The sequence below is a fragment of the Cetorhinus maximus genome, chromosome 20, assembly GCF_964194155.1.
Source record: "Cetorhinus maximus chromosome 20, sCetMax3.hap1.1, whole genome shotgun sequence".
Taxonomy (NCBI): domain Eukaryota; kingdom Metazoa; phylum Chordata; class Chondrichthyes; order Lamniformes; family Cetorhinidae; genus Cetorhinus; species Cetorhinus maximus.
In genome coordinates, this window is record NC_135898.1 from 75,112,113 (window position 1) to 75,136,556 (window position 24,444).

Consider the following 24,444-nt stretch of genomic DNA (forward strand, 5'->3'; position numbering starts at 1 on the left):
CCTTCAAGTACTTAATCCCTGATAAAAAAAAATTGTATTCATAGCCCCACATCAAAGTCAGCTAATCCCTTAATACCCTCTTGGAGCTGTCTATCAAACTGTGAATTTACAGGCCCCCCCCACTGTGATAATGATAGGTTGTGGAAGAAATTAAGCTTTATATTGATAACCCTCATGCTTATGTTAACAAAGAGCAAGGGAAATTTGTGGGAACTGAACATCAGGAAAGACAGGGTCCACTGTGATGGATGCAGCACTGGTGGCATTAGTAGTATGGCTAAGAAGGAGGGGAAATGCTATGATCCAATGGGCAAAGTAGGAGATCTTCATTGATCACCCTCAGAAGGCAATTAGAACAGGTGACCAGAAAGATCCACTACTGGAGTCTGGATCTGAGAGCATGCCACTTATGTAGATGGTCAATGTCAGTGAATGTATCTTTACATAATGCCTCTTACCCACTAGAATACCAACCTCTCCCTCTGTTCAATGCGCCACACTGCATCACTCACTCAGCAGCATTCCCAGCACTAAGCCTCACACCCGCTACTCACTGCTTCCACATGCCTCCAGTTATTCAGATATGGCAGGCGCATCACCCAAACACAGTGCAACACACACTGACATTCTTCCCTCTCTCTTGCAGGAGAAGCTGGGGGGCAAGGATGCCTGGATCTACTGAGCGCTATGGAAGAGATGACTCTCAACATCAGTGGTCAGCTGCAGAGTCTGCAGCATCCAACATCACTGAGAACATTGACGATGGTGACATCTTCCTACTTTATGGCCCTTCTCAATTCCCAGGCACCCCAATCCTACTACCTGGCATGATGTACAAGCTGCTGATGGTGTGACCATGAACCTCCTGCTTTCCACCTCACCCCCATCCCTTACAACAAGCTTTCCCTTCTGAGTTCTTGAATTCAGATATTCAAGAGCTGCTGGCCCCCCCAGCCAAAGAGCTGCAGCAGCCCCAAAAGGAGGAAAGAGAGCAACAATGCCGCACTGATGCAACAGTGGCCCTGTCACTTAATCTAACACTCACAGCTACCAGCTGAGGTACTGGCACTTACTTTTCCTTGGAGGCTGGTGTAGAGATGGGACCAGCAGATGGTGAGTCACTGGGCATGAGTGAGCTGCAATCATGCTCTGAATGAAAGGTTCATTTGCCAGCTCACTGGAGGGGGAGGTGGCAGACAAGTACTGCTACAGAGGACTCTGATGAGGATATAGATGGGGCAGCATTCAGGAGAGCTCTGAATGAGATGTTGGGGGGCTAAGATCTCACTCCATTTTTCTTTATGATATATATCAGCATGGGTAATTTATAAAGTCTTTAAAACTGGACAAAGGCTTTACAATGACGGAAGCCATTGCTGACTATGACTCAAACACTAGAAACTTCCTGGCATTCAGAACAGCTACAATCGTATTATCCCTGAAGAGGGACTAATAACCCTATGCTTGCAGAGACCAAATTCCAAAGGAATCGTACAAGGGTCATTTACATTTCTAAGGCCAGACCCAGTCAATGAAGGTGACCTGATAGGACAAATGACCCTGAAATCTCCTTTGAAATTATTAATGGTTGTAACATTAGCCATCTCAAGAATCTAGACAAAGGAATATGCATCCTTTGTCCAAACCAAAGCGGAAAAGTGGGAGTCATATCACATGATCACCCCCCTCCCAACTGGGAGAACCAGCTATCCTGCCTTGTGGAGCTGCCATCTTCCAACAGCTAGAGCTCTGTCCAGTTTTAAATTGCCTGACCCCCCAACTACACTGTTTCTACTGGAATGTCTGAACTTCTGTACCAGTGCCTACAAGACTAAATCACCTCTATGTGCCTATCCCAACATGGAAGTCATCTTTACTGGAAAAATGGATTATCCAGCATCCGTCTTCAACCTGCCGCTCTGAAAGAATATACCATTTGGACTTTGATTCTGGACTCAAAAATTCTTATTTTTGTCTGTGGTCTTTGCTCTGTACGTCTTTCTGTTCTCTATCTCACTTCTATTGTGTAAATGAAAAGGAGGCCACATTGTGACCCTCCTGTCGCATTTGAGTGTGTGCAAATAAATTAACACTTTTAGTTCATCCTTTCTCGGGTTTGCTGTGGGGTTATTAATAGAGAATTGGATCACAACAAAACTGAGGGGTTGGGAAAATACGTCACCCCTTATAAAGGGAGAGATCAAAAATCAAAAACACCTTTCTGTCTATGGACAGGTGAGAGGAGAAATCAGGGCAGTTTAAATTAAACCCCCCTCTGTCCATTTCAGCATATACGCTGAGATGCTGGGTGCATTTGCTGGCCTGCCAAACAGCCTCCCGTTACTGATGAGTAGAGGATGCCAGCTCCGACTTGGAAGACGACATGGTGTGGAGCTTGCCTTCCCTGCAGCCACTGCTCCATCTGCCCGCCATGCTGCAGATCCAGAGGCACTGTCATTGCTGTCCCCATGTCTATTGTAGCCTTTGTGAGGACAGGTTACCTACTCTGCTGCCATTCCCGTGAGGATGAAGCAAATCACCAGAACAAAATCCTCCAGAGTACTTTTAGACACTTTCCAATAGAAAATGTTGCAAAAATATAACTTACCAACTGGGCGCCTTTAAAGAACTTGACTGCAGGGGCTCATCTTGCAGCCTCCCGCTTCTACTTTCAAGAGTGGTTAAGGCAGGTGCCACCAGGACCTGCATTGTCCAGATTTGGAATCCTGGCATTACATGAGCCCATTGGGCTATATGACATGAGGATAGCACCAATTCAACATGTTTGAGCACACAAAGAAGCACAGTGTGCTGATTTCCCTGGAGACATCATGTAGGCCACGCAGGTAGTGGCCAATAGCACAGTCTGACTCCGGGAAAGCCAGGTCAGCCTGTGTAGTACCACTAGAAGTGGTGTTACATATTCGAATTCCACTCCCAAAATATTTAGCAGTCAGCTATCTGCTTATTGTCCAGAAGACAAAGCATTGATTGTTCAAAAGTAAATGTAACAGAACATACAGTATTTACTTCTTAGCAAAAACAGTGGGAAGTTCTATGATTGTAAATATGCAGACATATCTTTGGAAGTGATTGTGTCCAACTACAAGCTCACTGGAAGAACCCATATTGAGACCAGTCCATCATGGGGTTCATCTGCTGCTGGGTGGTCCCTGCACAGCATCATCTTCCTGGTTGCGCATGGTTGGCTGTTTCGTTTCATGTAAATCCACAGTCATGTCTCTGTGCACCACAATCTATGCAGCAACCAGCTTATTGTCTATTATAGATAAAAATATTGCATCTGCATGCACATCTTACCAACACACAACCCTGCTGGAGTTCATGAAACTACAGGGATGGCACCTCATTTGCACTTGGGCCCCATGTTTTCCAACTAGTTGCCCAATGCCAGCAGAAATTTGGTTGGTTGTCCACTCAGTGGGGGTCAGCAATTGCTCAGGGCCCCTCTCCCTTACCCCAGCAATGCTCTGATCAACCCCGACCATGGGTCAAGTGGGGTTAATATTCTTAAAATGTGCTTGCCTTCTTCAGGGCTTCAAATGTTTGGGGTCTGTAGGTCTTATTTTTCTTGGCATTCTGGTTGCAACACAACACTGATCCCCAGTTAGAAAGTCCCATCTCCTATCTTGTCATTTGCCTAGGAAGAGATGGACTCATGTTTCACCCCTTACAAGATAACAGGGAAATCTCCAGAGATGGTGGGCACTTGATGTTCCCTTGGGAATTCCTTGGGTTATTTGCTGAGGTTTCAGTGGGAGATTTTCTGTTCCTGCCTTTGACCATACTGTACTTATCTGCTTTTTTAGTATAAACATTTAGGGCTGCCCTGTCCTGGACTCTTCTCCCAACTCTCCTGTTGGGATGTTCCTGAAACCACCACCTCGTGATTTACCTTCTCACTGTTGACTGGTTCTTTGTTACCACATGGCAGCCTTCTGCTCTCCTGACATTCTACTCACGCCCTCAGGCCAGTCCCTTTCCGTTGTTTTGGTAAAACGTGTTTAAATCAGATAAAATCGATGCTTTCATTTCCAGTAACATACTTTTACCACAAACCGTTCTGGGAATATTCATTCTGTTTAGCACTATTTGCTGAAAGTTTTTTTGTGGACTCTGTAAGTACATTCAGGCATTTATTTATCGGTTCCAACTTTGAACGTTTGTAAACTGCACCAATTTCCTGAGGTAAAACCACCATTTAACACTGCAAAAATGCTCTGAGCAAAGTCATGGCCTGACCTTAAAAGTGTGAAAGTATTTTGACTGATGAGAAAGCAATGACTGTTTACTTGGCAATCACAGTACCTGCTGCATCACAGTGCAAAATATTTATCCTAACAAGAGAACATGAAGTAGCGGATGAAAAGAATTCAGAATCCCGAGCCTGTGCCAAGCGTTGTTATGTCTGAGCTCCAAGCACCCTGCCATAACATTTACATTAATAATTTTGACCAGATGTAGAGACTACAGGGAACTAAGTAATATTTTACACAAGTACAATATCAATTTAGTTAACACGCCAAGGGTTAATGTCAGCAATGTTCAGAAAAAAAAGGAAAGGGATTAAATACATTAAGTAAAGCCTGGAATAAACTCTAGGACAATGAAGTGCATACTTATAGGTCTCTTTTATATAAATATTTCTGAAGATTCAAGAACAAAGTACAATCTGTGGAAGTGGGGGCGGTGCACAGAAAACTTGAAATCAAACAATTGAAATAAGTGCAAAGAGCTCAGGAAATAAGTGTGACCGGTCAGAATTTATACAACATTAGTGATGGGCCTGTAATGTGAAAAAAAACACTGGGAGTTATTGACAGGTTTGAACTGGCATTTTCCGTCTATAATACATTCAGTGAAGGTTGCAGTGATTCATCAGGAGAATAGAAGATATGAATTCAGCTGTCAGGCAACCTACAAAATCCTTGAAAGTTGAGAAGATGAATGGGTTGCAATACATGATTACAACTGACGGAAGATAAAACCATTGGAGCAAATTTATGTGCAGTTCACCCTTTAAGCCAATGCGACGACTGTGGCATTTTAAAATCACAATTAAAAAGGATTGAATTTCTTTATTTTCCAAAGATTGACATTAATTAAGAGAGATTTTATGGGTGAGCTTTCTGTCTTTTAATTTCACTTTATAGTTATACCCACCAAACTCTTTGGTAAATCTCATTTTGCTAATGCATGTTGATAGAAGCATATATATTTAGAAAGTTGTGAAAGAATTTGAAAGGCTTAACATATAAGGAAATTACTGTTAACTAACAATCAAAATTAAACCCTTTCTAAATCTAGTAAAGCATTTATGTTATACAATACACTCAGTGTCAGGGTAGTGAAAAGCTTCAGAAAGTTCTGATTATGTTTTGATGATTAATGACAATATATTGTTAATTGAATATTTTAATAGATTTTTTTTCCAAATGAACATCTTGGTTTAAATGTGGGTTAATATGTTTATGCAGCTCCTTTACAATTTTTCAGTTTTATTCTTCTGCAGTACTGTATGTATGCCAAGGCTAAATCTGAAAAATGTGTTGCAACATTTAGCTTACTTGTGTTCTGAACACCACAGCTAAGCAGCAAATATGCAAATTAATTCTGAAACAAAATATTTAAAAAAATATTATATTTAATTTCTATATAAATAGCACATGGACAGCAGAGAACAAGATAAACATTGCAGCTTTATGTTCCTTAAAAGCAAGCATGAGTGGTAAGATCACAAATCATCATCAATTTCTTTATCTAACAGTTTACAATATGCAGCTTTTAGAATATAGGAACATACAGTCTATTTGTCATTTTCTGTCCTGAAATATTACATTTGAATATTTAAGTAGAAATAACCACATGCATTTTCAAGCATGCAAAACATATTTATTTGAGAAGGTTGGTAATAGTCATTTATACATTCTATTTAAGATGATTATGTGGCTTTAGATCATCTGGTTAGGCAAGCAACGATCAGCAGGACAAAACAACTACTAGCCAATTAAACAAAGAATAATTTGCAAGAATTGTCAATACTTCTCATCTAAATTCATACCATGTGAACAGACCAGAAGTGTCATTACATTTGAAATACATTGTTTATTACGTTTTCCTACTCTCATCAAGGAATAAATCATCACTGAACACACTTCTATTTTTTTTAAATTAGCAAGGCTAGATTTGCTAACTCCAATAAGATGTTGTTGATGATTTTATTGTGTGTAAAGGTGCCCAGAACTGGGTGGGACATGCGCCGTTCCACTCCCCTTCTGTACCTGCAATCCACAAGCGAATATATCCTAGTTTCATTTATTTGTGAATTAAAAAGGATGATTTTACAAAATCACAAAACAGTTTTGATTGGCTGATTCAACTAGGGTTAAAGCAAACACACAAAGGTTCCAAAAAGCTTTAGTGCCAGTTAAAGGATTGTTTGACCATGCTGAAAAATCCTTCATTGTGTTCTCTAAAGTAAGCATGTAGCTCCTTCAGGACAGTACTATTCACAACTGGATGGGGGCGGCCCTTAGATTCGTGTAAACATCTTTCTTTGCCATCACTTCGAAGACAATAGAAACCCTTGGTTTGATTAAAATAGAAATTTGATGTCATTATCCTAGCAGGAATGTTAAGAAATTTTTCCACTTTCTGTAATTCTTTGAGAGGGTTACTTATAAGAGTGCCACCATCAACAATATGTATTTGGTCCAGTGGAAAGTACCTTAGCCAGTTATTCATGTGAACGTCATACAGACTTCTCTGAATGGCTTTGTATTTAGTATTTAATGCTCCATTTTTAATGACCATTTCTTCAATGGGTTGGACAGGTTTGTGGTTTTCCAATCGGTTGTAATATACCTGGGTGTAGTCTGATATCACTCTCTCTGTAGGATCTCTTAGAATTAACAGTAATTTAGTAGAACTGTTCATATCGTGGATCCTTTCTGGCGCCTTAATAGAAGTGAAATAGCCTGGGGTTTTCTCAATCGTGGTTTGGTGTGGATAAGAGAAAGGCATCAGCTTCCTGTACCATTCTAAGCCTTTTGCATAGTTCTCATCCCAGTCAAAGAAGTGGACTTCAGTGGCAGCAACCACGATATCAGGGTGAATGTCCAACATCTCCAACAGAGCCCTGGTCCCTCCCTTTCGCACACCAATAATGATAGTCTGTGGAATCATTTGGTTGGTAATGGAAGACGGTGACTGTGGTGAGTTATGTTCTGTTTCATTGCCTTCTACTCCACCACGGTATCTCAACGACTGAAGCAATGTTCCTTCTCTCTGCTGAGAACTTCCTGAGTGCACCCTATCTGTGTGGGCTACCAAAAGGAGAGCCCCCACCATTAAGCAGGCCATGGGGAGAAAATGTGCTCAGTTTGCAATAAGGTCAGAAGTGTATTGTTATCACTTAAATGCCGGTCAACACTCTCAAATGAAATGATGTAAGTAGAAACACACGATGTTGTGCAATTTGGAAACTTGCCTTGATCTGCATCTGCCAAAGACAAAATGAACAGAATGAGTGACATTCAAACAAAACGTAAAACACTTTAAACACAAAATGACTTTCTTTAGAATCTTGTATCTTGCCTCTTTTGAACACATTATTCTGAGCATTACATATTGGATACTTTGCACACTTTTAGTTAAATAATCTATAAGAGTATATTTTTTGCCTCATCCAGAACAACCAGTTTGCATTATTTATTAAAATTGCCTTCAGGTTTTAATGCAACTCTCTTTAAGCAAACAGGTTTGAGGTTTTAAAACTTCCCTGCTGCAAGAGTAATTTGATGATTAATTGAGAGACCACTCAGAAACCACCAATTTTGCATTCAGGATGATGCTGTGCATTCTATTAAACCATTTATAAAGAGAGACTTGTGTACAGGTTCAAATACCAATTTTCCAATGTACTTAGATTTGTTAATGGAAGAAATGAAGCACACTTTGAGGACCTTGGGACATTTAAAAATATATTTCATTCATTTTCATAAATAATGTATTGCCTCTCACTTGATTATTGTCCCCAACTAAAACATAACTTTGTACCAGATCTCAAACCTTATTGGATCAAGTTTATAAGTCTTTGAAGTTAGATACAATGCTGCAGCATGAATGCACAATGTTATCCAGATAGCATTTGGCTATCAACCATTTATAGTTCATTTACTTACTCAATGGCTAAGATATAATGGAGAACAGTTGGACATCTCAAGATGCTTATCAAAATTCATGTTAAAATTATCAAGTGGCATATGGTGCATCAGTTTTAACAAGAAGTGGAATTACAGATAAATGAACCACAGCAATAGTATTTCATTAACCATTGGGCTAAGGCTGTTAAGAAGTACAAAAGGATCTCAAGCAGTGGTTGATACAATTGCAAGCCCTGTCAAAAGCACAAGGTCAATTTGCAAAGATGTAAATCCAAGATTGGCACTTCTCATAAGTCCTGAAATCTGTTGACCAAAGACGAAATTAATTTGGGCAAGATTGCTCTCTTTGCATAGTCTCAGCTTTATGTGCTGTTTTATCTTGAATTGACTTGACATTTTCTTCCTTAAACTTTCCTTTCTTTATGGAAGTCTTCATAGTGTATGATTTGGTCCAGCACATTTCAAACTTCAGAGGAACCAATTCCATAACTGATTTACTCCAATTTCACATTTAGTAAAAAGCAACAAATCAGGGCTGAACAGTTTGGAAATGTACCTTTCAACAGTGGGAACAAAAGCTCTGAGCCATGAAATTCAAAAACTACCAAAAACGAAGATTCAGAAAATGGATGCAAGTGGTAGAAAGGGAACAAATAACAAGGTGGCAAAAGATTCTTCAAGAATCCTGTTGAATGTCTCCTTGCATTTAGACTGAGAATCTAACACTGGAAGCAAGAAAGAGACCTGATTTTAACTCTGCCCATCCGATGGGCTGCATTTAATGGATGTAGCGTGAGGTCTTGCACTCTGGCTGGCGAATTTGTGAGAGCCCTGTGTCAACTCCTTATGGGAAGACCCACCGGGTTAAGTGCCAATCAGGCACTTAAATGGGCAGTGGGGGAACTTCCCCACGATCAGCAGCCCAGGGTTGGAAATCCTTCCCCCCACCAAGAGCTGCCAGCCAATCAGAGGGACTGCCTCTTTTCAACTCGAGGGACTGCCCAAGAATTAAAAGAGATACTGGTGAATTAATACTGTATTTCTTTTATATTTAGTCATTTATTTTACTTTCCAAGTTATTCCATTTAGAAATGTACAGTACTGTATAATATTTTAACCTGTGATTGGTTTTTCCAGATGAGAAATATCCATAATAATTCCAGTTTATATATGGCTTCCTATGGGAATGTCTGATTCACTTGAAGCTGTGTCGCAATTTTAAAGAATGCAACCAGGGGCAGAATTTTCTGCCTGTCGGGTGGGCGGGCCCGACCCAATTGCCGGCGGGCGCAGAACTGATCGCAGTCAGTGATCGGGGCTGTGCCGCCATTTTACGTGGGCGGGCCAATTAAGGCCCGCCCAGCGTGACGTCCGGCGGGAAGCGCTATGCGATCCCTGTGCTGGCGGTAGGGTGAATCTCCAAAATCGAGAGTGCGCTCTTTCGCGCATGCGCACAAAAGAGCGCACATCTCCCTGAGGCTAAGTGCAGCCTCAGGGAGATCGCTTCGACTTTTAAAACTATTAAAAATAGAGAAAATAAAAATCCCTTACATGTCCCTTCATGTGACAATGTCACATGAGTTGGGACATGTTCATAATTTACAGAACAACTTTATTACAATTTTTAAAACTCTACATGAAACCTCATCCCGCCTGTGGATGAGGTTTCATGTTTTATCTATTTGCCGCCGGGGCTCCTGGCCGACCTGCCAACCTTAAGGTTGGACGGGCAAGTCCTTTAATTGGTTAAATGACCCTGTCAGTGGCCTCAAGTGGCCATTGACGGGTCAGCGGGCCCGCAGCTGATTTTGCTGCGCCCCCGCCTTCCTGAAAATTTAAATGGGGCGTTGCAAAATTCTGCCCCAGGACTTTAAGTGAGGAACTACTAGAGTACAAAAGCAAGGAATTTTAAATTCCTTCATAAAACAATGGTTAAGCCTCAGCTGGAGTATTATGTTTATTTCTGGGCATCGCACCTTGGAAAAGGTGTTGAAAGGGTGCAGAAGGGATTTACTACAGTGTGCCAGGGATAAGGGGCTTCAGTGATGTGGAGAGATTGGAGAAGCTATAATTGATCCCCTTAGAGCAGAGAAGGTATTTGATATAGGTGATTTCAGTAGGGTAAATTAGGAGAAGCAGCTTCCATTGGCAGAAGGACCAGCACCCACAGGACACATGTTTATTCCAAGTGACAAAATAACCAGAGACAGCATCAGGAAATGTTGCAGATCCCTTTCAAAAGGGCATTGGATAAATAATTGACGGAGAAAAATTTTCAGGACTATGGAGAAAGAGCTGGTGAGGGGAATAATTGGATAACACTATCAAAGCCAACACAGGCATGATGGGCTGAGTGGCCTCCTTCTGTGCTTCCATGGGCCTGATTTTAACTCTGTGCAAGTGAATAAGTTTTGAGTGAGTGAAAATCAGGCCCTATGGGCAGAATATTGCCCTTGGCGTGTGGGCTCGGCAGGGGTGGGTGGGGGTGGGTGGGGGTGGGTGGGCGGGTGGGTGGGTGGGCCCGGGGCGATTAAGGCCTGCCCAGCGTGAAACAAGAGCGGCAGCGCTGAGCACTGCCTGTGCGGGCGGGGGTAGGAGAGTGAGTGCACGCTACATAATCTCCCTGAGGCACAGAGCTGCCTCAGGGAGATGAACTGATTTTGGGTTAAAAAAACTACAGATCTTATAAATGTTATGAAACATGTCCCCTCATGTGACTCTCGCATGAGCAGGGACATGTTTTTAATTCAAGTATGGAATTTTAATGTGATTTTTATTTGCTTTGGGAAACCTCATCTCGCCTGTGGAAAACATAAAGATCGTTTGGCGTTTTCGCCTGCCTGCCAACCGATGGGTTGGGCGGGCAGGCGTAAATTTGCATTTTATTAACTTTTCAATGGCCTTAATAGGCTTTTTAATTGTCAGTGGGCACGCTGCTGACTACAGCGCGCGCCCGCCGAATGAAATATCACGGGGCTGCGCAACGATGTCGGGACTCTCACCCGACATCATCGTGCGTCGTTTTACGCTTGGCCGGGTTGTGTGCGCACACGCCTGCTGAGCATAATTTTCTGCTCTATGATCCTATTACAAAAATACTTCAGGGAATGTGAGTCCCATAACCAGGGAACCTCCAGAGGCCCTGTGCAGGTGAAGGGGACTAAAACCTGGTGAAATGGGTCCCTGACATATTTCCTCATCTTTTCACCTGAGAAAAGGGAATTCCCAGGGGAATAGGCCCAAAAAACCTCCTTGATCGAAGTGATGTGCAATGAGGTCACAAATGTCTCTTGCCAAGCTTGACTTGCCATTTCCTGGCAAGATCAATTGGACGCTTACCTCCAAGTAACTAAGCTATATTTCGCTCCTAACTGATGTCAATTTAGATGTCTCTCTGAATAACGATGCAGCATCTACTATATCCTGTCAAATTTTCACATTACCACACTAGAAGGCCCTCTCAGATTGATCATTTTGCATCCTGTTTTTACAAATCAAGTGCACATTATGTACTTATGACACTTGTGAACATTGTGCTTATATTCAGTTGATATTTGTGATAAAATAGGGTCATGTGTCATGTTGGATGCCCTTTTGTTGTGTGTCTTGTAAAAGATTTGATCATAGCTGCCAGATTTCCAAATACCCTTTGTCCTCTTCACCTAATTGCTTAGTTGTAGAGCAGATCCGCATGCTTCCTGTTCTGAAGTTGTGCCTTCCAGCTTATACAACTGACTGACAGCATTGGTGCCGATCAGACAGAGCTCATAGGGGTGGCCCATCTTTCAAAGCTGAAAAGTCTGAAAAATAAATTGTATGTAAAAAAAGAATGAGTCACTGCCAATGGCTCTAAGGAGATTGGGTCATTGGTGTCCAGTAATGTGAGAGCTATACATCTGCATTCAATGGCACTCCATCAAGGTAATAGCACTTCCAATTTCTTAGCCAGCGGCGCACATTCCCAGGCTCAGGGAGCTCCAGCCAAGCTTGAAGTCACACCCCTTGCTGTTTGCAATTGAGCTGCTCTGCATAATTCCCCATAATTCGCATCACTGAAGCAGTATCGGGGGAGAGGAGATATATTTTACTTCATGTTGGCAGGAAAATTGATTTTGCAATGCAAAAAGAAAATTCAGTGCACTCACAAGACATGGCCTTTACCCAGCCTTGTACTCACACTACACAAAAAATTGCCGTTTTTGGTTTGCCTTCCCTGTCCATCTCCTGAATATTATTTGGATTATTCTCAATAAAATTTACCATTACACATAATCTTATTTTTACTGCATACATTTAATTCACCATCTTTAGCTTCCTCTTAAACTATACTCCCCATTGCTCCTTTATCTCACTTCACAGGAAGCCATTTCCAAATGTCTCTGAGTCCTTCTGCTTCCATTTCTCAGTGCTATCCACAACTCCTGTGACTTCACTAGTCAGCAACAGGCAGTAACAGATCAGACCAACACTGACTCAGCTAAGCAAAAAGGGGAGTTGCACTCCAGACAATTTGAAGGCAAGTGAAAAGACTGCACTTCAGGAACAGAAGAGCCATATGAAGCTTGTGAGTCATGGATTGGCTCTCTAACAGGAAATGTCTTTTACTATCTTCAATTATCCCATTTCTCTTCATCAAAATATTTCAACATCTATTTACATAAGACATTGAATTTGCAGCATAGGAACAGGCAATTAGGCCCAATTGCTCCATACCAGTGTTAGTGTTCCACACATGCCTGAACCTACCCTAATTCAGCAAACTCTATTGGCATATTCTTCTATTCTTTCTTTGCCTCATGCAATTGTTTAGCTTTCCCTTAATTGCATCTACGCTATATGCATGAGGAGGTTTTGTGGCATGGTGGTAGTGTCCCTGCCTTTGGGTTCAAGTCCCACTTCAGTGCTTGATGGCCATGGAAGGTTCAAAGTGTAGGTTGATTATCAGCCTGTAAATCCTTCCAATATACCTGATGGCAGGTAATATCAGTTGAAGAGTTTCCTGGTCAGCCATACTGCAGAGGCAATGCCAAAACACTGCAGTGTTTTGCCAAGCATAATCATGGTCACATGGGAGTCCATGGTTGACAATGTCCTCTTTGGGCATGGTACGAAGAGGTAGAAGGAGGATTACATACACAATATTAAAAGGAAACCATTTAAGTCCATAAATGTTCAGTTTAAAATTAAGGTGGCATTTGGAAATGGTATTGGATTGATGTGGTAGCTCTTTTCCTGAACAATTTGCTTTTGTTTACTAATATATAATCCAAGGGTAAGACTTTCAGGATCTTTCTGCATCCCTTTTTGCTGAGTGTTTCATAGGATAAGTTTTATGAATGGCAAAAGATATATGTTCAGGTGCCTTCACTGTGAATTAGTGGATGGGTGGTGCAAACAAACACATAGGAACATAATAAAGTTCAGCAAGAACAACAGCTTGTATTCTTACAAGATAAAGACCAAAGAAAAACAAACCATATGATGGAGGTATGATAAGACAAGAATGAATGCTGATCCAAAGAAGCAGATGTGAGGAGATGTCACCTAAAGCTTGGTCAAAAAGATGCATTTGAAAAAGTAGAGATCAAGAGGCACACCATACCATCCATTTGTAATACTCTCACAGTACTGAAACTATCCAGGCAAACCTTCCACCCACTCTCCAATACAACTACACGCAGTATTTGTAACCTACCTCCTACATATGTGTATCAGGGAAAATCTTTCCTCCCACATTCTTCCATATCCTGTAATTCTTTTTGAAAAAACAGGCTGTATTTACTATAATTCCGATACAAACATATATTAAGACTCGATGTTAGGGTCCAAAGAGAAGGAGATGGGAGAATGGAGTGCAGAAGGTGAAGAACTGAGCCTTTATATGGTGACACATGTCTGCATGTGTTGCTGGGGGCTGTGAGGACATGGAGGGGTATACCATTCCATAACAATAGGAGGAAGAAGTTAGCTTGGGTACCAAGAGGGCATTGTTGAAGGTGGTGGTGGAAGTCGTCAGCAAGAACACGATGTGCCTGTCACCCCAAAGCCCCCACTCTGACTTTCAAGTCTACTCCAGCACATTACTCGTCACATTAACTTACCTTGCAGGTACACCCATCCCTCTCTGTCTGTGCACTTTCTCACATCCCCCCCACTGACAGGCTACCACTGAGACTCACCCTCATTCATATGCAGCTCTTCTTCATAGTCACCCTCAACAAGTGCTTTTCATCCATGCATTTAGCTCAGGTTAGTACTCTCACTCGTTTTCCTCCTTCCAGAAGAGAGCACAGAACATGAGGGAGAGGGAGAGAACCAGAGTTGGACATCCACAGATCTCACGGCTAACAAGCACAGAGGAGGAGGTGCTGGAAATGAGGGGAGCTTCAGTTTGTCTGGCCAGTAGAGATGGGATGATGAGGGCCTCCCAACTCTCTGGTGACAGAATTAAATATCAGACAGTCACACGGCAAAAAACATTCAATCATGCTGACTTGATGTCAACAGCAAGTGAAATGTGATCATGTGCATAATGATAATGCCAAACTTTCCTATTTGAATGCGCTCATTTCATGTTTTTTATTCCCATAAGCACATCACACATCCTGCGGGAGGTGGTCTCACTCAGCGGCAATGGCAACAGCTCCTCAGAAGAGGTCACCCCCATTTTGGATGAACTGTCACAGAGCTCATGCAGATTGTGGACCGACTCAGGCACTCACACTTTGCTGGGGCCAGTAAAGCAGATGGTTGGGTTTTCACCTGATGACTCACATATCACAAGTTAGCATGAGCAGGTGGTGGAGACAGGGACAGCAGGGGAGAGTCGGTGCCAAAGACCACAGGACACTCCAAGCTCTGCTCAGCTGGATGCAGATGCTGAAACTTGGGCCATTGATAAACAGGATACTACTGGAGCAGTGGCTGAAAATGTAGGTATTATAGCTGCATACCTGCAGAAAGATTGGAAGAATGCATCTCAAGCATGAGTGGCATCATGTTGCATGTTTTGCCAATGATGCAGTCGTCCAGGGAAAGAATGGCCATCTACATACAACAGGAAATACAGCAATCAAATGAGTATATGCAGAACTCCGCCAATGGCTCGCACACTCTGAATCCCAGCTTAAACAGGATGAATCAGACGCTAGCCTTGGCCATTCAGTGCTCCATTGATCTGCAGCACAGTGCTCTCCAGTTTTCATTACTATTAGGAAAGTGGCTGCGTTATTGTAATGATGGCGAAAAGGGAGGATTTGGTTGGAAGCGCTTCTACTTTTCGATCATTTTCTCCTCGCCCCCCCCCCGCCCCCCGATAATACCCAACATGTTGCCTCATGTCTCGATGGCTGGGTCTGCCTTTGCACATGTGCAGGTTGATCAGTCTTTGGTGGGACTCTCACAGGATCCAAACCACAGGGGATGTTGGCCAAGGGCGTCTGAGTAATCACTGCAGAGACTGAGCATCCTGCCTCTATCTCTGCTGAAGGCAAAGGAGTTGCACCACGTAGAAAAAGGAAGAGTTAAGATTTGTAATTGCACATGGATGTGTTACATGTGCTGGAATGTTTAAGTTTTTGTTTTATTTGTTTTATTTTAAGCTTCATAGTATTATTTTGCACCACTTTCATGTCTTGACCATTCTTGAAGCAAACTGGCAAGTGACCATTTTCATTATGATGATGAATGCTAAGATGTGCAAGCAATGAGGGACTATGAAAGGAAAATGGGTTGTTCGCAGGTCCGCTTTTGGTTTGTGGCTTTTTGGTTGGTTTGAGGGATAGTGGCTTTTGAATATTGTTGTTAGATCGCTGCATTGGTGGAATCTAAGTGAATCTCACAATAACAAGGGCATCCGATGGAGCAAAGTGAACCACTGGTGGTACATTGCCTTCATCACCTTCCATTGCCTCCTGCCCCTCTTCCTCCTTGGCATCATTAGAAGACACTCTAAGCTTTGCATCTTGTTTCTCCTGCAGATGCAAACCTTACAGTTGTGCAAGGATCATTCTGGAGATCCTGGCTAGTGTACTGAAGGGGGCCTTAGATCTGTCCAGGCACCTGAAGCACATCTTCAGCGTGTCGATCTTTTGTTTGATGACACATCTGGTACTCATGTGGCATTCACTGTATCACCCTTGAGCCTCATTCCTCAGGTTTCCTAGAGGTGCTATCAGCCATGTTTTAAGTGGATGTCCCTTGTCTCCGAGCAGCCAGCCAGTAACATTGCTTCGGAGTGTGGAGAGATCAGGGAGGGTGGGCTATTGCAGATTGAAAGCAGCATGGTAGATGCCCCAGGAAACTTCTGCACACCTGTATAAATATCTTTTTGTGGTTACACACCAGTTGCACATTGATGGAGTGGAAGCCTTTGCAGTTGATGAACACTCCTGGGTGACCTATGGATGCCTGAATGGCCAAGTGTGCAGTCAATGACACCCTTTACCAATGGGAAGCTCATCAGAGTCACAAACCTGAGCACCCACTCATACTGACTGGTATTATCGCAGAAGGATTTCATATCATTGCCGGTCCTGGAAAAGAAGCTATCAGTCCCTCGCCTTATGCATTTGTATATTGTTAACCTAGATCCTACACATGTCTCTGGCAGAGCCCTGGAGTGATCCAGAGGCTAAAAGGTTGACGGTGGTAGGGTCGTTGACAGTCACTGGTAAACCAGTGACCACCAGGTCCAGGTTTTGTTCCAGCAAATGTCTGCCACAACCTGATGCAACATCCTGGGCCTCCTGAGATATCAGTCTGATATGTCCTGACATACCAAGTAGCTTATCCTCTGCCTGTAAACCCTGTGTGCCAGATCTGGCCTTCTGCATCCCTCTACTGATCTCCTCTCCCCTGTACAGCTGTAGGGCTGTGAGCAGTAGGCTATTGCTGGTGCTGAGAACTAAAGTAACACAGCACAATCGACATCAACGCTGAGCTGATAGATCAGAGCTCCAAACTTCAGATCAAACCTCAGGGCCTTCAAAATGTAGACGACGTCTTCAAAGCATGTAAAGCCACCTCCAAATTGTGTAAAGTCAGCTCAGAAGTACTGTGAACAAACCTTTTCACACAGGCAAGTGAGAATGCAGCTGCGAGTACTCAGCACAAATTTACATATTTCCCTGTCATGGCTTCAGATTCCTCAAATGTCTTCTCACTTTGCTTTCACTGGCAAGTTCCAGGAAACCTGGGATACCCGTGGAGCCAAAGTTCAACTGCAAAATCCATATCAATATTGCTGTAATTGAGCAATTAACATATTGAAATTGACCTCTCCTGAGGAGGTTGCCCACATGCCGCCTGGCATGCTGTGGTTGAATGTGGAAGCGCCAGTTTGGATCGTGCTTCCTGACAGGTTTCCAGGATTTCATCCTCAAACAATACCCAAACCCACCCGCTCATCCATGTTAAAATTCCACCCTTGTTTTGGATGTTACAAAACAATAATGGATAATTAGAAAGTAATATTTGTCTAATAAACAGGCATCAGTGTGCCTCACGCCATATAACCAGAGCCCCAGCTTACTAGTTACAATCCAGAAAAGCAGAGTCTGCTGCAAGAAGCGGCATTTAGGCATTTGTCTTATAGGAAAATTGGGTTTATTTGAAAATAAATAGAAAATGGTAAGAAGCAAATCAATAAGCTTCCCTTAGGGCTGAAAAATAAGAAAAATGAACATCCAGTAGTATGAAGGGTGAAAAAAAGAACTTCGAATTGGAACCTTGTTCGGTATTGTTTGATGAAGCTGTAGTAATTAATCTATTTGTATGTTTGATCCAACAGGCATTCTTTCAATGTAAAAGAATTGATTAAAGTCCTCTTAATGGAGTTGGTTGCCAAAATCTGTTGCATTCACATGCTGAATATTTTTGAACAAAAATAGGAAACATAAACCTCAGAAAATGTATTACTTCATTACAGTTTATCCATGCAGATCTGCCTCCTGACATTTAGAATGAGAAACCGTCTGTAAAGTTGATAAATATCTAACTGGCACAGTCTGCAGAGAAACTAACCAATTAAGGCCTGCATTTAAATCTGTCAGCTCATACATACATCAACAATAATGGTATTTTTATGATTTGACACGGAAAGAAGACTTTTTGAACCATGGGTCTGTGTTCTTGGAAAAACATAGCTTATGTTATTAGAGACAGAATTAGAGTGAAGTAATAATTGCATTTGTATTAAATGCAAACAAACTTTACAGCATCAGCATTTCATTTATGGGTCTCATTTGTTACATTTGGATTGCAGGCAAATGAACCATATGCAGAATTTAACACTGTAATATAGTTCCTGCTAAACAGTATTGAAGAGTACTAATCTTGTTTTATTGATCGCTTAATGCAAAACGGTGGCTTTACACTGAACTAGTAACTTGGTTAATGTACGGTTGAGAGTTTTTAACAAAGCGTAGATTGCTGCAGAATTGTATTTGCAACCTGAGTTCTCTGCAGCTCGAGTGCATAATTATATATGTATATAGAAAAAAACATTAGCGACTGAGAAGGTTTCACCTACTAACTCTTGTAATTTGATGGCAGTAAGGATTGGTTTGGCCAGTGACATAGAATAATGATATTCACAAAGAAGCAAACTGTAGCTATGGAGCTGAAGCACCTGGGCTTTATGTGCCTTGTCTTGTCTTGCATCTGTCGTTGTTCCGAGGTTGGCAACACTGTGAACAATCTTTCCCCACTGATTTCTATTCTCTCCTGCCTTCACTGTCTGTCCCATAGAGAAGCAAGGCCATGTTATGATATTACACATCCGTACCATCTTGTGTCCTTCCTTGTGCACATTTTCCAGGTGTTTTTTCTTGTGTTACCTCTTTTTCCAAACACCCGCCTCTTCACATCACATGTCTAATTTGCTTTTACAATCATCCCACACACTTATCTTTTTTATTCTTTCACGGGATGTGGGCATCGTTGGCTAGGCCAGCATTTACTGCCCATCCCTAATTGCTCTTGAGAAGGTGGTGGTGAGCTGCATTCATGAACCCCTGCAGTCCGTATGGTATAGGAACACCCACAGTGCTGTTAGGAAAAGAGCTCCAGGATTTTGACCTAGCGATAGTGAAGGAATAGGGTATTGAGTGAAGTCAGGAACTGAGTGGTCCTGGTGGAACCCAAACTGAGCATCAATGGGCAGGTTATTGCTGAGTAACATCTGCATGATAGCACTGTCGACGTCACCTACCATCGCTTTGCTGATGAGCGAGAGTAGACTGTTGGCACAGTAATTGGGCAGTTTGGATTTGTCCTGATTTTTGTGTAGAGGACATACCTGGGCAATTTTCCACATTGTTGGATAGATGCCAGTGTTATAGATGTACTGCAACAGCTTGGCTAGGGGCGCAGCAAGTTCTGGAGCACAAGTTTTCAGTACTATTGCCAGAATGTTGTCAGGGCCCATAGCCTTTGCAGTATCCAGTACCTTCAGCCGTTTCTTAATATCATGTGGAGTGAATTGAATTGGCTGAAGGCTGACATCTGAGATGCTGGGGACCACAGGAGGAGGGTGAGATGGATCATCCCCTCGGCACTTCTGGCTGAAGACTGTAGCAAATGCTTCAGCCTTATCTTTTGCACTGATGTGCTGGGCTTCCCCATTATTAAGGATGGGGATACTTGTGGAGCCTCCTTCTCCAGTGAGTTGTTTAATTGTCAGCCACCATTCACGGCTGGATGTGGCAGGACTGTAGAGCTTAGATCTATTCCATTTATTGTGAGATTGCTTAGCTCTGTCTATCACGTGCTGCTTACACTGTTTGGCATGCAAGTAGTCCTGTGTTGTAGCTTCACCAGGTTGACACCTCATTTTTAGGTATGCTTGGTGCTGCTCCTGGCATGCCCTCCTGCACTCTTTGAACCAGGGTTGATTCCCTGGCTTGATGGTAATGATAAAGTGGGGGATATGCTGGGCCATGAGGTACAGATTGTGGTCGTATACAATTCTGCTGCTGATGTCCCACAATGCCTCATGAATGCCCAGTTTTGAGTTGCTACATCTGTTCAAAATCTATTCCATTTAGCAAGGTGGTAGTGCCACTCAACACGATGGAGTGTATCCTCAATGTGAAGACAGGACTTGTCTCCACAAGGGCTGTGTGGTGGTCACTTCTACCAGTACTGTCATGGACAGATGCATCTGTGGCAGGCAGAATGGTGAGTATGAGGTCAAGTAGGTTTTTCCCTGCTGTTAGCTCCCTCACCACCTGCCGTGACATTCTAGTGGCTTTATCCTTTAGGACTCAGCCAGTATTGGTGCTGCCACGTCATTCTTGGTGATGGACATTGAAGTCCACCACTCGGAGTACATTCTGTGCCCTTGCCACCATCAGCGCCTCCTCCGAGTGGTGTTCAACGTGGAGGAGTCAGCTAAGGCGGGGGTGGGGGGGGTTGGGCGGTGGTGTTGAGAAGGGTGGGGGTGTGGCAGTTGCTAATCTGCTGGAGGTTTCCTTGCCTATGTTTGACCTGATCCCATGAGACTTCATGGGGTCCTGAATCAATGTTGAGGACTCCCAGGGATACTCCCTCCTGACTGTATACCAATATGCCGCTTCCTCTGATGCTGCTGGTGATGTCTGGGACATTTTCTGTAAGGTGTGATTCAGTGAGTATGATTGTTGCTTGACTAGCCTGCATGACAGCTCTCCCAATTTTGGCACAGATTTTAGTAAGGAGGACTTTGCAGGGTCGACATGGCTGGGTGTGCTGTTGTCGTTTCCAGTACCTAGGTTGATACAAGCTGGTCCATCCGGTTTCATTCCTTTTTTTAGACTTCTTAGCGGTAGAAGTTTGATGCAACTGAGTGGCTTTCTAGATCTGGTAAGGACAGCGGATTGCCTTTCCCAAAGGGAATTAATGAACCAGTTTTTGATGTTTTGAGTTTTTAATGACAATCGATAATAGTTTCATGGTCAACATAACCGAGGCTAGCTTTTAATTCCAGCTTTATTAACTGAATTCAAATTTCACCAGCTGTCGTGGTGGGATTCAAACCCGTGTCCCCAGAGCATTAGCCCTGGCATCTGGATGACAAGTTCAGTGCCATTACCACTATATACTACCGCCTCCCTTATAATCCATCCTTTTTCTACAAGCACATAGAAAAGCCATAGAATGGTATAGTTGAATATTTAATGTAGAACCTTTCAACATGTTACACGATTAGAACATTTAAATCTGTATTTAATGTTTAAATATATAAAACTTTATTTTAATCAAATTATTTAATATAATCTCCTGAGCGACAACACAATAATTCTTATCCAGGGTTTACTTTGGTGAGGTTCGAGTTCTAACCTTGTCTTTCTTCCTCAAGATTTTTTTCTCTGCCAATTGCGTCCTTTCCTCTCCTGAAGATGTTAACTCTGTACAGAAGTACAATTCCAGGTCTTTCAGTATTGGTGTGGAAGGGAGAGGAAATGAATGCAGTGGAGAAATCTAGTGATGTCTAGACAAAGTAGTTTTGTGTTTATATATAAAAAACAAGAAGAGTTCACAAGCCACTATTATTTGCTAGACTGTTTGGAACTGAGGACCTTCACGCATTTTAAGGCATATTAGTGTAGTCAAACATTATGCATACTTCATTCAATTAGCCTTTATGCATACATAACCCTTGACAGGAAGTCTTGGCAGGCTATTTAACCAAAGAGGCATTACTGCTGGGCCTGATTCTCCCCTCACCCTGCCTTCGTGTGCAATTTAACCAGGAGTCACTGGGTACCAATTAGGAGCAAGAAACATCTAACTTTGCCTTTCCTTAACCAGGGTCATTGAGACCAATTAGACTGCCTCGATTACACTGGGTGGGAATAGGTAAATCAGAATCAATTTACTGGCCTGTATGGCCTAGTCTTTATTGAATAAACTTAATGAGCTTATCAGAGGGATCTTTTTTAAAAAAAAATAAAACTTTTTATTGTTTTCTGCCTAAGTAACATGCAAAATAAGGACAAGCTTCAAAGGATCTATTACCAACCTTCCATTCTTTTTCGGTCATGAGTTGTGGGTGTCGCTGGCTAGGCCAGCATTTATTGCCCATCCCTAATTGCCCTTGAGAAGGCGGTGGTGAGCTGCCTTCTTGAACCACTGTGGTCATGTGGTGTAGGTACACCAGCAGTGCTGTTAGGAATGGAGTTCCAGGATTTTGACCCAGCAACTTGACGATATAATTCCAAGTCAGGATGATGTGTGAGTTGGCAAAGATATGTTTATTAAGTGTAGTAAAATAATAGCATGTATGAACTACCAACCTATATCCTAATTTTTAAAAGCAACACTTAAATATAATGATTGTTTTATTCCTTTTCTTTAGTTTTCAAGACTCAACTACCCCTATGCATTCCTTAGTGATTTTTAAAAAATCATTGATTCAGAACCTTATCAATAAATAACCTGCCCAACTGACCAGAGAGCAAAGTGCTACTGATAAGAAGGGATCACCATGATAAAAGCAAAAAACTGCGGATGCTGGAAATCCAAAACAAAAACAAAAATACCTGGAAAAACTCAGTAGGTCTGGCAGCATCTGCAGAGAGGAACACAGTTAACGTTTCGAGTCCGAATGACCCTTCAACAGAACAAAGGGGTCATTCGGACTCGAAACGTTGACTGTGTTCCTCTCCGCAGATGCTGCCAGACCTGCTGAGTTTTTCCAGGTATTTTTGTTTTTGAGAAGGGATCACCATGCTGTACTTTTTAAGTTTTGATCTTTAGTTCTGTTTCAATCCTGTTCCAGATTTGGAGCAATGCTTTGCACTCCCTAAAGACCAGTCTTTCTAGGTGAATATTCTCGAGCACTGTATTGTCAAAGTGGAAGAGAGGAAAGCAAATCTTTGGCCTTCCACTTAATGTACCATAAGAGACCATCTTGCAATTAACCTTGATCAAATTGTGCCAAAGATGGCTCTTATCAAAGTCACAAATGACATCCTATGTGACTGTGACAAAGGCAAACTATCTCTCCTCTCACATCTCAACCTGTCTGATGCGGTCTCCACTACATTGGGGAGATTAAATGCTGATTGGTTGACCGCTTTGTAGAATACCTCCATTCGGTTCACAAGTATGACTCTATGCTTCTGGTGATCCGTTATCTTAATTCTCTTCTCCATTCCCATTCTGACCTCTCTGTCCTTGGCCTACTGTATTGTTCCAATGAAACTCAACTAAGCTCGAGGAACAGCACCTTATCTTTTGATTAGACACTTGGCTGCCTTTCGAACTCAACATTCAATTCAGCAACTTCAGATCATAACCTCTGCTTCCTCTGATTTTATTGGACAACAGTTATTGGTGATGATTCTGCTTCATTTACACCTCCTCTGGACCCATCTTTTGTTTCTACATTTATCCAGCTACCATTTCCCCTGTACTTTGCACTGTCATCCATTTTGTCATTTCATCTATCCTGCATTCCCCTCCCCCCCACTTGACAGCCCTTCCCTTTTGCTCTTTCCTCCCCTTTCCCCACCCCTGTACTTATTAAAACCTGCTTTATCTCTAACTTTTTTCAATTCCACCGAAATTCCATCGAAACTGTAATTATATTTCGCTCGCCATAGAAGCTGAGTATTTCCAGCATTTTCTGTTTTGATTTCGCTGATTAACATTTCGAATTGGCTTGGCTGTGACAGGGCAGGAGCTCTTCTCCTGATAAATTCAGTTCCCTAACCATATCCAACTTTCTTGGCCCCAGGGTCCCTTGTATGCTGGAGGTGGAGCAGTGTTTACCTCCGCAATGCAGCCGCACCAGGCTGAGGGTGTGGATTTAATGTGATAGGCCCCCGAGCTAGCAAAAGGAAAAATGGGGCCACCAGATTGCTTGAAAAAAAGTCTTTTTTTGAGGAAATTTCTCTTGCTGTTGTGCATGACCACACATTGACAGTGCTTTCTCAGATCCCTCAAGGATTAGTTCTGTGACGCCCTGTCCATTACCGCTGGAGCCTGAATATGACCAAGCTCAGATGGCCTAGTTTGTGCACCTGGATATAATGATTGTGCATGTGATGCATTCCTAAATGCTGTCTTAGGAGAAAGTAATGTTAAAACTGATAAATTAACTGCAGATATGCCCACAAATCTGAAAGCCCTTGAGCTAAATTTCAGCTTCAGCTAAGCCTGATGTATCTATATCACAGGGCCAAGGGTCCCCTGCACAAAGATCACTGAGGAGTAATTGCTTTCTGCTTTCTATGGGGTCTTTGAATCATGTTCTTATGAATGTCTTTATTCA

The 24,444-nt window shown here is 42.4% G+C and overlaps 1 protein-coding gene across 2 annotated transcripts in view; it reads right to left on the reverse strand.

Moving 5' to 3' along the window:
- Positions 1–5,682: 5,682 nt before the first annotated feature.
- Positions 5,683–24,444, reverse strand: part of hs3st1l1 (heparan sulfate (glucosamine) 3-O-sulfotransferase 1-like1) — a 145,130-nt gene continuing 126,368 nt past the window's right edge. For both annotated transcript variants that reach the window (XM_078565273.1, XM_078565272.1), the window contains exon 2: positions 5,683–7,522. In XM_078565273.1, the coding sequence (XP_078421399.1) occupies positions 6,439–7,383 (945 nt within the window). In that variant the 5' untranslated portion in view covers positions 7,384–7,522 and the 3' untranslated portion in view covers positions 5,683–6,438. The remainder of the gene's footprint in view (positions 7,523–24,444) is intronic.